This window comes from Antedon mediterranea, chromosome 10 (genome assembly GCF_964355755.1).
Source record: "Antedon mediterranea chromosome 10, ecAntMedi1.1, whole genome shotgun sequence".
NCBI classification, from domain to species: Eukaryota; Metazoa; Echinodermata; class Crinoidea; order Comatulida; family Antedonidae; genus Antedon; species Antedon mediterranea.
This window is the reverse complement of record NC_092679.1, coordinates 3,668,081-3,684,562: the sequence shown is the minus strand read 5'-3', so window position 1 is coordinate 3,684,562 and position 16,482 is coordinate 3,668,081. Positions and strand designations below refer to the sequence as shown.

Below are 16,482 nucleotides of genomic sequence, written 5' to 3'. Positions count from 1 at the left end.
ACCCCACAAAAAACGACAAAAGGGATGTAAAATAGGAAAGCAAATACTATATAAAAAACCAGTTACTTTACCACAATAAAAAGCCATAACTTACTCAATTTACAATTATTATTACTGCTACTATTTAACTTTATATTAAATGGTCAAACTTATAGTTAAGATATTCTGCATGGCTCTCCACAACCACAATAGATAAAACTTTTAGCTACTTAATATCATACATACATACAAGGAGTGGAGTTGTGGCTTGGTGGTTATGATGCTTGACTATCACTCAAGGGTCCTGGGTTCAAGTCCCATCCTTTCTAAGGACAAATTTACAACTCCACTCCACTTTGAGGGTATTTAATGATCATCAATTGCTGGATGGATCACCCTCATTAAATATGGTGTTTAAAAAAAATACTCCATTGTTTTAAATTACTGTATATTATTATTTTTTGTGTGGACATAAGTTGAAATTACCATCACTCACCAGGTGTTACAGTCTTGCTGTATTTCATATCCTATTCTGTATTCTTTTTCGTTTCCATCATAACAATTAAAAGATAGACCATCTAAATACGTAAGATGATAATGACGACGAAGATAATAATGATGAGTAACGATGGTGACGAAAATAATATTGAATATTACAATGATGATTGTGACGAAAATTATGTTGTTGATATAATCTGAATACAGATATGGCTATTTATTATTATTAAATCCAAAGGCAAATTACTGAAAAATGACAATGCTTTGAGTATCACTGGCTGGATCTCAATGGAGATACAAAATAAAATAAGCACTGAAAAATGACAATGATGCGGGTATCAGTGGCTGGATCTTAATGGAGATACAAAATAAAATAAGCAAAAAGCTAAATCAAATATTCTATGAATATAACTTCCGAAATAAAGGTAAAACGAAAATAACTTTTTTAATCAACTTTTTGACATAAGACAATTAATTCTATTGCCAAAACTTTCTTTCAATGTATTGACTGCGATGAATTTAGGTTGAGTTTCTAAATGTTTTTAATGTTTTTTTATGAATAAAGATGCCTTGATATATGGCGATAATGATGATAATATTGCGGACATACAAGTAGGTCGCTGACAATAAAAATAAATGATGAGATGGAATTATAATCGTTGCCTACGTCATGCATGACACCAGCTATTCATTTACTGATCCGGGTTTATCCGTAATGGTATTGGCAATACTTATTACTTTGTATTAATAGGCCTAATTAATGCATTTCATGATTATCGTTCATCGTTATATACAGTAAATACGCTTTTGGAATTTAGGAAGTATAAGTAATGGTAAAAATATATAGCAATGATAATAAGGTCAACTGACATATATGCATATCAAATATAAAAGCATCGTGCCATGCGTGTTAAGTCAAACAATTTATATTTTTAACGGAAGTATGAAATTGGCTATACCAGGAAAGAGTGAAAGTATCACTCTTCCCAGGTTATATTTTCACAATGAACCGTTAAATACTTACATTTAAACAGTCCTACTATATGCAGTGTGAAAAGTAACCTCGTAACAATACTCATCTTTCTGTAAACAAAATGCAAATTAAAGTTTTAAAAATATATACATATTCCTATTACTATTTTTATAAGCATTTGAAAATACTTTCCTTCTTGCACGTGAACAGGGAACCAGATATATTCGTCGTCTGTTGGGCCTTCATTTAGATTTAATAATGTTTTCCAATGAACAGTGGAGATTTGTGTTTAATAAATTGAAGAATGTAGGCCTTTGGATACCATTACAGTGAAATCTGTACAAGCTACTACAGGCCTCAGATCATGGTTTCTCAGAGTATAATACAATACACTTGGAACATTAGGCCTAACCTGACGAGTGTAATCTCTTTCATCTTTTTTATTTCAAAGAGTGGTGTTACTTCCATAACCGAGGGTATATAAGGGCTAGCACATAATAAATACTACAGTACGATATATCGTATTAAATGCCTATAGTACCGTGTGGGCTAGTCTGGGCTCCAGACGGAGTTTTGTAAAAATATAAATATTTTTGCACATATGGCGTTTCATACGTGTATTACTTGAGTTTGGTCGAAATAAAAACAAATAAATAAAAAAAAAAGACAATAAATACAGACTTGGGGCAAGTCTACGTGTGGGCCTATCGGACGAACATTACCGCGCTCTGTCCCCACGAAGTAGGCTACAGGCGAAAGTATTACCCATGACAATTTATAGTAGGCCTACATAACCATAACAATAAATGTCTTACCTTCTGTGTCCCGTGTGTAAGAATGATCAAATTCGTATCTTTACCACCAAGACCTTGAATCTTGATACTAGTTCAAGTGTTTCAGGTATTAACACGCTTACGAATTGCGGTTTATATTAGATTATTACTCGAAAACTGGTATAATTAATGCTAATAACCTATCGCACAAAATTCAGTAACTCGTATACGAATTAAGATTGTAGTAAAAGTGTAATATACTCCTTAAGAACTTTAGTTATAGCTTGCCGATGCATTCAGACAAAAATTATTTTTTGTTTACGTACACCCCAACCGTAGCTTATATTACTCCTGTACTTCATTTTCTAAGAAATATGAGTGTAAAGAATTGAAAAAGACCGGAACACGTCTCAAATGATGCCTTTTTTATCGATTTAATGACGTCACACCATGCAGTATAAAGTGTATGTTGGAAAACGAAACAGTTACCGACGTATGTAGCCTATAATTTTATATCATTTACCGAATCTTGAATATGTTTTAATGTTGTCACGTTTAAGGAAAAACAGTGAGTTGTGTTTTCAGCGGGTGTGGTGGGTTCATCCGACCGTAAAAACGAAAACAATGACACAACTTAACATTTCAAAAAAACAAATTAATTAGTGTCATATCCGGGTAGGCCTATTTGTTTTCTCCATGAATAAACACAGGACTATAACTTACCACAATACCAATATACAGCATGGTCTCGCTCAACACTCATCCCAGAAATAAAAACAGGTTTTCCCAAACCTTTATATGTATTTTCTACTTGTTAATTACGAACGCATAATAGACATGTGACTGAACCACCGGTTGCTATGCAGCTGCAATGGAATTAAATTCTAAAAATCATTGTCGGATTATGTAGGATTAACACAAGTCCTGTTACCATACTGGTACAGTACAATATAGGAATTCCATTTATTTTCCCTAAATGGTTGTTTATGAGATAAATGAGGGGGCGATCATGAAGGAAAACAATATTACCTAACAGCATTACTATATACTAAGTACAAAGGTAAACTTAATAAAACAAATAAATAAAATTATAAAATGTTATATTTACAGTATCCCATTAATAAATATTTCGTTTTGAATGTTTCTTATGATTGGAAATAAACACACACAAAAAAAGAGTTTTAGTTTTTCAGTTTTAAAAAGATTTTTAATAAATACTAATAAAGTAACATAAAGTATCATACATTTTGCCATTCTTGTCGTTGTTATCATTACTATTAAATATCACATTTCTCGTCTTCGTTGTTGGTTGGAGTAAATACTCAATTGGAAAATTCCAAATATTATCATTCATTTGTAAAAAAAAAAGTATACAAGCGTCAACAACTCAGTTGCAGTACATACAAAATCTTATTCATCGACACATTAGGCCTATGTGTGACAAACGGTTACCACTTCGGAACGCCCATCAAAGTATTGTTGAAACCACCAGAAAAAATATAATGATGAATTTTTAAATTTGTATAAGTAAGAAAGTTACGTGTTATTTCACTTTTATTTATCCTCAACCTCTTCCTCTTCCTCAAATTGTAGGCCTACATTGGTGTTTTCGGCTGTAAATTCGTGGACGATGGGCTCCGGTTTCGTCTTGCGTCGTTTTACCAACTGTAATGAAGAAATTCGAGACACATTGAAAACATAATTATAATTCGTGTTTTACAATCAAATCACAGAATTTGATGATTCAAGACAGTGCCAAACGTGTAAATTATATTTAATTTTTTTTAATAAAGTTAAAAAACACTTACAAGATACCAAATTGCAAATGTAAAAATCGCAATAGCAACAAGCGATGCCAATACCATTATTGTAACACTGTGGATCATGTCGTGCCAGTTCTCTTTCCAGTCTTTGGTGACAGTCAGAGAACCTGAAACGGATATCATTTGATCGTCTTTGAAGAAGAACTCATACCGGCCTTCATCCATCTGTAATGCAAAGTGAGAATACTTGATTTAGGTGTCTTTTTCAACATTTGTTGTAAAGGTATATTACAACTTTTCAGGCTCAGCTAAAGCTCTGTCTACACTATAAAACTTTATGTGACAACAAAATGTGATGTGCCCATATTTGGACATATCACTACCATATATGGGTACATGACAGTGATAGTGTAGACAGAGCTTAAGTCAAGCTAGTTACGTCCTCTTGATTTCTTTCTATGGTTGAAAATAAAAATTCTTTTGCGTCATTGATAGTGGAGGAAACTCAAAATTTTCTTTATTGAAGTAATAACATCTAATCTAAAAATAATATAAATACGTACGGTACCTCTTTTATCATCGCTTCTTTAGCTTTGGTATCATCTTCATTGAAATAATCAAAACGTAATAAAAAAGATATGGTCAGGATCGAGTCTTGATGAACTTCAACCTAAATACAAAATAAAAATGGATATCTTAATAATCTTAAAATAGAACTTTCTGTATAAAGCTCGCTATGATTTATTTTGGGATGTTGGATTGCATAAAGGTTTGTTAAAAAGCAAGATATGCCGATTAACTGATTTCAGAACGTTTCTTCCTCTTCTGCATAAAGTATATGTTTTTGAGTTTGGTTTTCCTAAATAAGCAAGAATTAAACATTCTATTGCCCTTACCCTTAGTTCATTAATCTCGGTTTCACTTGAAAATCTGTATTTCGTTTTAATATCATCTGATAGTGATCTGAAATTTAAAAACCAAAGATAAAGGAAATTCAACTTTATTAAATAGAAGAAACAAACATGGCTTGATAGAGAAGTTGTATACTGCACATTTTTAACATATTTTAAACATTGTATTAACACTTCTGGTTGGAAGCAACACTTGAACTGTGTAAAAGGTAAAATATAAACAGAAATATTACCGTACGTTTTAAACTCTCCGTCGTCTGTAACCAATCCACTTGGATCGTCTGTATACGAATTTAAACGAAATTCTAACTCAGTGTCGACGAAAGTTCTCCCTCTGCAAGAAACATTATTAAGAAAAACAACATTGTTTTTTTTTATATGAATAGCAAAATCTAAATTAGTCTAAAAATATAGGTAATTAATAGATCACATATTAACATAAAGCTCTGTCTACTGTACACTATCAGACTAGTTGACAAAAGAGTGCCCAAATATGGTAGTGATATGCTCAAATATGGTAGTGACATGACATGCATGTCCATATATGGGCACATTATATGTTGTTGTCACAAAGTTTGATTATGTAGACAGAACTTAAGACATTGTCAAATACATTTTAAATATAGATTACTGTATAAATATTCAAACGAACTTACGAATTTGCTGTTGTGAGAAGGACAATCAGGTTGACATGAAAAAGAAACAAGGAAGTTCGATTAACGACAAGTTATGATTAGTAAATAAAATATTGTATAGCCTTTGTATTAAACGTGTGTGATTTTATTCAATCAAGTTTAGGCCCACAAAGCTTTTATTAGACAAAACGACAGTCATAATAGGAAATACCTTTTCAACAATATTCTGCTACAAAAATAAATCAGAAATAAGTAATTATTGTAAATATATATTTTTTGACTATATTATTAAACATATGAATTATTATTAAGGTTTTTTATATAATTATCTCTACGTCTTAAAGATAAAAAAACAATAGTGAGACATTTAATGAATAGGCAAACTGCCTGTTCTGTTCTGATGATGATGAAAATAGTTTTTAGAAACATGTCACATTTTAAGGCAGTTTGCCTATTCATTACATGCCTCACTATTGTTATTCTAACTCGAAAGTTCGGTGGAATCATTCATGATTTACCTTAAAGATAAATAATTAGAATTGGAAACAATCGTATTCTATCATAGGCCTATGTAAACGCGTTGTCATGTCACCATTGTAATGGCCACACCTCTGACCCTCACCTGTACCCCTCCCAATTGAGGCCTAGGCCTAAGTGTATACAAAACATAAAAGTACATACCACCTGTTGTGGAGCCAAGGCAAAGAGAGAACAACATAGATAATAACATTCCTCTGCAACCCATCATTTTCGACCGTTTACTACTTCCATGCAAAATGTGAAGGGAAGACTATCAAAAACCACCTACTGTATTATCATTTTTGATAGTATTGCCTTGACAAAGAAGAGCTGAAGGTGTGCATGAGTGGATAACCTAAATTAAGCTTAAAATATTTCACTGAATTTTAAGAATAGTGTTTTTTGTGACGCTAATTCTTTTGTTTACATACGTCAGTGACCTATGTGTACTGTACTAATCCTCACCTCTTACTCAGTCATGATCTTAGTACACATCATCATGGACCTGTGGCCGTATTCACCATTCACACTTAGGCTGAGGGAAACACTTACAATTAAAAGTGAATATAAATTAAGGGAAATACTTGTATTTATCTTTCAAATATCTATTGTTAAATACGGCCACTGGTACATAATATACACACCAATGGAAATAAGCTCTTATTATTCGGGCTATCCTGGGAAATCTTGTATGAATTCTTTTTTAAAATGTCAGTAATATAGTTTTTTTATAGAGGAAATTTCCTCCATTGTTTTTTTAAATGATGTTTTTGAGGAAAATGGTTCCTCTATAAGTACCTCAAAATTAGGACATTTTCGTTTCCAATTATAATAAATGGTCATACAGTCAGCAAGTCTACGTTTTTTCATTTAATTCTGAAAATGCCAAACCAAATAATTATTTTATAAAATATGTTTTATTAAAATTTATTTAGCACTAAACGGCCAATAAAAATCTACAATGCTGATTCATCTCCATATTCTATGTTTTGATAACAAAAAAGCAACGAGACAACAAACCTCTTTTTGTTTTGAATATTTTTAAAAACTAGATATCTTTGTAGAACTTTGTTAACTTATGATACAGGGGCGCGACCAGCAGTACGGTTGTCTCAGGACACACCCATTTATTAATTACTAGATTTATTATATAAAATTTAACTTTAAAAAACCCATACGACCAAATGACCCACTTGATTGGCTAGATTCGTAACTGATATTTCATAACTGAACAGGGAGTCGGTGTGTACCATGATAACCTTTCATGATACACCATTGACTTCCTTCACCCACATCTTCTCTACCATTACACAAACAATTACATTAAATCAATATCTAGAATATCTTATAACTTAATAACTTGTTTATGCAATATAATATAATATTTATACAGTATTAACAGTCAAGGTATCCTCGCAGATGTTTAAAATATTTCATATTTTAAAATTAAATTCGAATAATGTTTTCCTTTACAGTAAGTTAATTACCATTAAAATTATCTACAAATATATAAATAAACAAATTTATAATATGCATCATCATGTACTTATTGCTATTTGTAATTGTCACTACGTCATACTGAAGGTTTGGTAGGCTAACTACGCCCATCAAATACGCATGCGCGTGTATTTATAAATAAATGAGTAAATAAAAGCTATATAATTTCGTTTTACAGATATGTTACAATTGACACTTAAAATTGAAAAGTGCTACTTAGCGTCGAAGGCTAGTGTATGCCGTGTTCATACAGTTCCGTTGCGTTTCATTTTGGCTTCAACAATAACAAACAAGTTCACATTATTTTTTAATCATAGGCCTACTATTGTATTTTGATCCGAAAGCTCTTGTATTTCCCGATTTCTTAATGTTCTTAATACTAAACTACTTCTCTTACCGTGCCAGCAATACTCCGTCTCTCTGCTCTTCATGGCATTTTTTACAACAAATAAAATCCGCCGTGTGCTTACAAATTCCATTAGATTAGTGTCCACATGTATTTAAATAGTACGACGTCAAAGAAAACAAAGAAAATGGTGCAAAGAACCAAAAGGTTTTTTTTATATATCAATCCGCAATGTGAATCCTTCCATGCATGACGACATGTTTGCGCGTTTCTTTTACGTGACGTTATATGTTCAATCATGGGCCTACTAACAGGACTGAACCCACATACAGTTGATAAATATACGTTTATTTTCTTTACTAAACTCCATTATGTTGTATTTTGTGTATTTTGCATGCGCCGTATGAGAAAACTTCATTCATTAAAGATTTAATTTTAATATTGCTGAGCCTCAACTCTCGCATTTGCCGAAAAAGTAATCAGTAGTTTTTCTCGCCACGGGTGCACTACTTTTTTTTTAGCTGTATTATAAAAACTCATCTGAAAATTTTGGTGGCACCGAATACTCGGAATACACGAGTTTGGCAAACATCGAGTTCTCTTCTTTCTCAAAACCTTTGTTTTCTGTTCCACCGTTAGCTTGAGATGTTTCCTGCTGAAATAGAAGGTAAATGGTAATGATAACACGTATCATTCGATGACTATGGACTGGGTCGATGATTGACATCAAATTGACTCCAAACTGGAGAAGACTATCTTGTCTTCTTTCACATTGTCAATTACCATCGACGTCGTTTTCATCGACGATATCGTTATTATCATCAATTTAGTCATCGTCATCATTATCATCATCATATCATCAACTTCACCGCACACCACAATCATCATAATTTCAAAAATCTATTTATTTCATTATTCTATGAATATTGTAGGAACAATAGTTTAAGAAATCATGACAGTTGTAATGGTATGATTAAACCATACCGGTAGTTAATGTACTTCCACAATCCAACCTACATCAGCGTTGGTGCAAATTGATATTTTAGGATATTGTAGGTTGTTTTTGTGGAAGTTTATATTGTTAATTCCTGGTGAAATGTTTTGTTTTTTTGTTTGTATGATTTGTATAGGGATGTACTATCCGAAATAAAAGAAATAAATAAATACATTTGTTATTGTTTTCATTGTCGTCTTAGTTTTTATGGTCTCACATACACAGAATAATTTAATCATATCCAAAAAAACAATAATAGCTCACATTTATTCCCTCCATTTCTATATTATCCTTTTTTTCTGGTAGTCCACCATTCGATTGCGCATGCCCATTCATTTCGACAGTGGTTGTGAGATTATTTTCTGCCTCTTCTGACGTCATTTCCGGTGAGTAAAGGCTACCAGACGTAATAACCCTACTCGTGCGCGGGGTTTCGTTTAAAATGTATCGTCCTTCAGTGGCCGGTCGTCGTTTTCCCCATCGACACTAAAAATTAAGATGTTAAACATTTAAGTATAACTGCATCCTGGATTTGAAAGTGAGCCTATACTGGATCTAAAGCTCTGTCTACACTATCAAACTTTATGTGACCACATTGTGATGTACCCATATATGGACATAATGTTGTCATATCACTACCATATTTGGGTATATCACTACCATGGGAAAATCACACTAGTTCGGACAGAGCTTTATAGCAAACTGATCTATTAAAACAAATTCTCCTTCCATGTTTTGTACTGCGACAGTACTGTATTTGCACTTACTGTATAATAAACGGCTATGGCAAATATTGATATACTGACAATGGCAACTATGCAGGCGTAGAGTATTTGATGACCTATTTCGTACCACGTTTCTTTCCAAGATTCTTTCGTAATAAGGCTTTTAGTATCACTTTTGAAAACGATGGTATTATACGAGAACACGTACTCGCCAAGACCAATCTAAAAAAAACATATTTAAACATCATTTGTCATATTTAAATGCTTAATTTATTTGTTTAAAAACGTACGCGCGAGTAATGTTCGAGTCACCCCCACATAGGCTACAGGCTATACCTGTGACGTTTAAATCAATGCAGGGACTTTCTATCCATAGTTCTTAGAGTGCTCGAACAAAAAATAACCATAAGTCGCAGCTATTTAGTAAACACCCGTCCTCTCTTTTATTATACAGTAATATTATTATTATATAGGCCTAATATGCCATTACTGCAATGAGACAACCCAACAGCAAAAAAAACTAAATCATTTGCGAGAGTCATCGTCTGCTACCATACATTTGTGTTTCTAAAGCCTTGGTCTACACTATCAAACTTTATGTGACAAAACATGTGATGTGCCCATATATGGACATGATGATGTCATATCACTACCACATTTGGGAATATCACTACTATGTTTGGGCACATCATACTTTTTTTTGTCAAACTAGTTTGATAGTGTAGACAGAGCTTTAACTTGCACACCTTTATTGATCTTCTCTACTTTGTTTATAGCAATAAATATTAGGCCTACATAACATATGCGACTTATTTTTTAATATTTCGTCATTCTGCTAATTGTCAGACTATACCCTTGCCCTTCTATTTGCAACACTGATGTTTTCATATATTTCACGGAATTATGGTATCTTTGATGGTAACATCACATGGAATCAAAATGTGTGAATTGTAGCCATAATCAATGTATAAATTGTCTGCTTGGCATTGTGGACACTAAAGTCCCTTTGAATCGAAAATCGATTTTTATCACGCGTTTACCTGTAGAGATTTTCTAATGTGGGAAATAATTATAATTGTTAAATAAGTTAAATATATACAGTACCGCAATGTAGACTGTGTTAATACTGTCTGGTATTTTAGAGTGGCACATTAGCTTAGTGCCTATTAAGCCCAGGTTCAACTCCGAAAATATTGAATGGGTAAAATACTTACTACTAATTCCATATTATCTCGAACAGCTAACGAGTACGTCTCTTCTATATTCGTTACTAGTTTGTAAGATGTTTGAATCGTTTCCCATCTTGAGTCGGGCGAAACCTGAAGAAAAGCAAAATATATTATGATTATGTTGGTGTTGTTTCATGATTCGTTTCGTTTCGTTTATTTATTTTTTCCACTCACTTATATATATATATATATATCATTTACATTTACATAACATAACATATATTAAATGTGGGTGGATGGAAGTCACAGTAAGTTCACTGAACTTTAAGTCGTGACTCCCGTATGCCTAAGTATACTAACATTGCTACAGAGTAGACTAAAATATAAATATATAATAGTGAAAGTACATAAAATGATAGTGATGATATGGTAATGTTGATTAATTACAATGATGGTGAGTTAGTGTTGGTGACGATGTGGTCAGCTCTGATGGCTGTACTGACCAATGCTTTGTACATGGATGTTGGTCATTATGGTGGTGATTAGTGTCGATGTGGTCAGCTCTGATGACTGTACTCACCAATGCCTTGTACATGGATGCTGGTCATTATGGTGGTAATTAGTGTCGATGTGGTCAGCTCAGATGGTAGTACTGACCAATGCCTTGTACAAGGATGTTGGTCATTATGGTGGTGATTAGTGTCGATGTGGTCAGCTCTGATGACTGTACTGACCAATGCTTTGTACGTGGATGTTGGTCATTATGGTGGTGATTAGTGTCGATGTGGTCAGCTCTGATGACTGTACTGACCAATGCCTTGTACATGGATGCTGGTCATTATGGTGGTGATTAGTGTCGATGTGGTCAGCTCTGATGGTTGTACTGACCAATGCTTTGTACGTGGATGTTGGTCATTATGGTGGTGATTAGTGTCGATGACGATGTGGTCAGCTCTGATGGCTGTACTGATCAATGCTTTGTACATTGATGTTGGTCATTATGGTGGTGATTAGTGTCGATGTGGTCAGCTCTGATGGATGTACTGACCAATGCTTTGTACGTGGATGTTGGTCATTATGGTGGTGATTAGTGTCGATGACGATGTGGTCAGCTCAGATGGTAGTACTGACCAATGCCTTGTACATGGATGTTGGTCATTATGGTGGTGATTAGTGTCGATGTGGTCAGCTCTGATGGCTGTACTGACCAACGCCTTGTGCATGGATGTTGGTCATTATTGTGGTGATTAGTGTCGATGTGGTCAGCTCTGATGGCTGTACTGACCAATGCCTTGTACATAGATGTTGGTCATTATGGTGGTGATTAGTGTCGATGTGGTCAGCTCTGATGGTTGTACTGACCATTGCTTAATTCTTTGGACATGTTGTTGTTATGATGGTGGTGATAATGGTAACACACACTTACTTTAGTGTCCTCTATAGTTGCGTTGAACGTTTTCATTATATGTGAAATAACAGACCTGAACGATAACATACATTGTTATTACAATTTTTAAAAATGGCGTCTAACAATTGGTAGTACATTCTAGGAACATTTAGGAACATTATCTCAGTATCATCTCTCACCAAAAAATGTAATAACTATGATACATACGTTGCTGGTCTCTCTCAGGGTTGTAATTGTATTTAACTACTGTGGAGTATCTTGCTCGTCAGGGTAGGGCAAAACATCTAACCAATTACTCAAGTCCCACCCGAGAATTACTCACAAACTTACTTAGTATAAAGTAAAAATTACGTCAGAGTAGGGCAAAATATTTGACCAATTGGTCTCACTCACGCAAAGGCAATATGTCAACTTCAGTCAATGACGGACTGAAGTTCTCAATCGAGAACGGCTAACCAAACAAGAACGGATACGAACAACCTTCCACTTAGCCTACAGGACGGGGATTCTTATCACTCAACTAATGCTATAACCGCCAGACACAGTCATGTATCTATAGGCGGCAGACGTACTGTAACATACTAAGTAGGCCTAAAACAATGAGTATGGCACTTACGATCGAAACCCTGCCTCATCATCCACCATGGTTGGTTCTGCTGTAACGTACACTTGGTTCAAATTAAATTCAAACGTCGTTCTTACATTCTTGTAACTATAGAAATGATACAACAATTATTCTTTGCCAAATTTGTATATTGTATATATGAATTATTTGTTATAACTTTTAAATATTGTCTGTACTTTACTATTGTTTTAAATATTGTATTTTAAACTGCAGTGTATTAACAATGATGTTCTGGTTTTTATTTCTATATGAATTAGCCCAATAAAATATGAATTGAATTATCAAAAATTCATCATTTTATATCAACCATTGACCATCCCCCTCCCCTTTATTTGTAATTCCACTTCCCCAACAAAAATGAAGTCGTTACTTTGGTGACGTAATTTTTAATTAAGCTAACAAAATCAACTTTGACACTGAAAATTTTTTTGAAAATTTTTTAATTTAAAAAAAAACAAAACTTTAATATTTGTTCTATTGTTGTTGACCATTCATTTATATACTTGTACAATTATTCAAAATTCCCTACATTCACTTACTCTGTTTGTGCCGTTGCTGCAGTATATGAAATAAAAACAAAATAACATTTATTATCATGCATATTTTGAGAGAATATAGTCTATATTTATTACATCAACTGACTATATTGTTTGACAGTTTAATAGCCTAGACATCGTGTGTTAAAAAAGAGAAAATGACTAAGCAAAATAATAAATATATTCATTAAAAACATATTGACGTATTATTTATAGTTACGATAGATTCATTGCTATTGTGTGGACGTCGTATTCACGTCGAATTCTGATAGCTGCCTTTATTCATAATAATGCCTGTCGTGTTAGCAAAATAATCAAGTTCTTTATTCTATTATTACCAACTGGTACCGAACTAACCCACATTCTTTGTGGTTTTTTATTTAAAATTTTGCTTTTAATGGACTCATCAACCGTATGAGAAATAATAAAAGGTCGGAATACCGAAAAGAATTCGTTATACTAGACATCATTGTGTAGAGGAATATTTTATTTTTTTATGACGCATATCCGTAGAACATTTAGACAATACTAATTGATTAGTCAATAAGGGAATACATACATTATAAAACCAAAATTGTATTCTAATTCGAATATTAACTGCATACGTTTAGGGAATACAAATGCTACAATAAGAAACAGTAATGAATAACCTAACATTATAATGATGTTGCATTTTGTAATTGACTCAATTACTCTTACCAGAGAATATAAGATACTGTAATATACTTCTTAAGCTAACTTATTTTACTCGTTAAATAGAAACATTCCTCTACCCACAGAGATACATGAATTCAGCAGAAGAACAACTACTAGGGGATACCTTCGAGGCCAAACATGTCTTAACATGGTGTTCCTTTAATAAGGGTTGCCCATAATTTTAATATATTACCCTGGTGTCCTGAATTATAGGGCTGTCTCTTGAAGGTGTGTCCCAAAAGGATCGGTTCTACACTGTTACTGTATACACTAAACACCTATCACTAAGCTCTGTCTACACTATCAAACTGGTTTGTGCATGGAGCTATAACATTTTATAGCTCCATGGTTTGTGTGATGTGCTCAAATATGGCAGTGATATGTCCAAATACGGTAGTGATATGACAATTTCATGTTCATACAGTATATGGGCACATCACATTTTTTTGTCACATAAAATAGTGTAGACAGAGCTTTAGCGTAGTCGATGTAATTAGTAGGCTCTGATGGTCCATCTATTAATCCTGTCTCTGACGCCTTTGGTTCAAATGGTATACCTGTCATGGTAGACGATTTTAAATTAACCTGAACCAGTACCGTAGGAGCTTACACCAGAACCAAGAACAAGTTCCATAGTTTTTTTTTTGCAAATCATGACGCAGAGAGACATTGATGGATAGGCCTATAACGATGGATTATTATACTAATGTGAGATCAATAATGTCACAACAAGCCTACAATTTACCTGTATCAACACCCCAAATTATCGTAACGAGAGCAACGGTTGCCGTACAAATAGAAACCATCACGACAGTCTTATATATCCTACTTCACTAAGATCTTCATGGTAATAGCAAAATGTCTTCGAATGTAAAATGAATTTCACATTTCATATATAATCATTCGATCATAAAGTATGGTTCTTTGGTACACAACTAAGCATTCTGACTGTATCTCGCGTTCTAATTGTCTCGTCGCCCTCGAACTCTATGCTTCACTAGTGATATTAAATGGCTACTAAACATAATAGATTTACTCAATAATATAAAAGACTGTGCAGTGGTGGTGGTGGTGGTAGTCGGCTTAGTATGAATGAACAGCTCATAATGAACGTTACTAATCAAACAAGTTGTAGGCGACAGAGGCAATTATTTTTTTAGAGAGTTTAAACAAGATACGTCAATATATCAAACAAACAAAATAACCCAACAGATCACAGGCATATAAATCAGGAAGTTTACACCACCTGTATATATCATACAACCAATTCATTTATTTATTTTTAGTCGGAGTGTCATCCGCAAACCTTTTATTTAATGTATAATTGAATTAAACCATTTTTTACCTCCGCCAATGAGGTACATGTAATCGACCGCGTGTGTTTGTTTGTCTGTTTGTTTGTTTGTTACTAACTTGGCAAAATACAATTTTGCCAAGTACAGTATTTACTTTGTATGTTTGTTTGTTTGTATGTTTGTATGTTTGTTTGTTTGTTTGTTTGTTAGCACGTTACAGTTTTCAAGTTACCATTCTGAATTTTTGGGTGTAGACTATATGCCTATTGAAAATCAACAAAATTGGTTTATTAATAACTTCACAAATAACAAAAATGATATTATTTTCAGACCGGCACAGTGATAATGAATAGGATTTAGTTTAGCACTGTGCGCTACACTAAATCCTATTTATAATCATTGTGCTCGGATGCAACCAAAATGGATATGGTAGCGCACAGTGCTAAACTAAATCCTATTTATTATCACTGTGCGCGAGTGCAACCAAATTGGTATGGTAGCGCACAGTGCTAAACTAAATCCTATTTATATCACTGTGCGCGAGTGTAACCAAAATCGGTATGGTAGCGCACAGTGCTAAACTAAATCCTATTTATTATCACTGTGCGCGAGTGCAACCAAATTGGTATGGTAGCGCACAGTGTTAAACTAAATCCTATTTATTATCACTGTGCGCGAGTGCAACCAAATTGGTATGGTAGCCCACAGTGCTAAACTAAATCCTATTTATTATCACTGTGCGCGAGTGCAACCAAATTGGTATGGTAGCGCACAGTGTTAAACTATAAAATCCTATTTATTATCACTGTGCGCGAGTGTAACCAAAATCGGTATGGTAGCGCACAGTGCTAAACTAAATCCTATTTATCACTACTGTGCGCGAGTGCAACCAAAATGGATATGGTAGCGCACACTGCTAAACTAAATCCTATTTATTATCACTGTGTGCGAGTGCAATCAAAATGGGTATGGTAGCTCACAGTGCTAAACTAAATCCTATTTATTATCACTGTGCGCGAGTGCAACCAAATTGGTATGGTAGCGCACAGTGTTAAACTAAATCCTATTTATTATCACTGTGCGCGAGTGTAACCAAAATGGATATGGTAGCGCACAGTGCTAAACTAAATCCTATTTATT

General features: G+C 33.7%; 2 protein-coding genes across 3 annotated transcripts; both read right to left on the bottom strand.

Annotated features, from left to right (window-relative positions):
• Positions 1 to 3,416: 3,416 nt before the first annotated feature.
• On the bottom strand, positions 3,417 to 6,531 carry LOC140060915 (uncharacterized). Its single transcript, XM_072107285.1, has 6 exons — positions 6,524 to 6,531; positions 5,136 to 5,231; positions 4,883 to 4,949; positions 4,555 to 4,656; positions 4,032 to 4,211; positions 3,417 to 3,888 (listed from the first exon to the last, which is right to left on the bottom strand). Exons 1-6 carry the CDS (start codon positions 6,529 to 6,531, stop codon positions 3,778 to 3,780), a joined length of 564 nt encoding a protein of 187 aa, XP_071963386.1. The 3' UTR covers positions 3,417 to 3,777.
• Positions 5,674 to 15,027, bottom strand: LOC140060563 (uncharacterized). Of its 2 annotated transcripts, none has more exons than XM_072106831.1 (8): positions 14,793 to 15,027; positions 13,355 to 13,370; positions 12,807 to 12,902; positions 12,209 to 12,263; positions 10,828 to 10,932; positions 9,656 to 9,835; positions 9,153 to 9,374; positions 5,674 to 8,549 (listed from the first exon to the last, which is right to left on the bottom strand). In XM_072106831.1, the coding sequence occupies exons 1-8, from the start codon at positions 14,851 to 14,853 to the stop codon at positions 8,421 to 8,423; spliced, it is 864 nt and encodes a 287-aa protein (XP_071962932.1). In that variant the 5' UTR covers positions 14,854 to 15,027; the 3' UTR covers positions 5,674 to 8,420. The 2 variants fall into 2 exon arrangements, with proteins under 2 accessions (XP_071962932.1, XP_071962933.1); XM_072106832.1 differs by having other exon boundaries at positions 5,674 to 8,546.
• Positions 15,028 to 16,482: the final 1,455 nt, after the last annotated feature.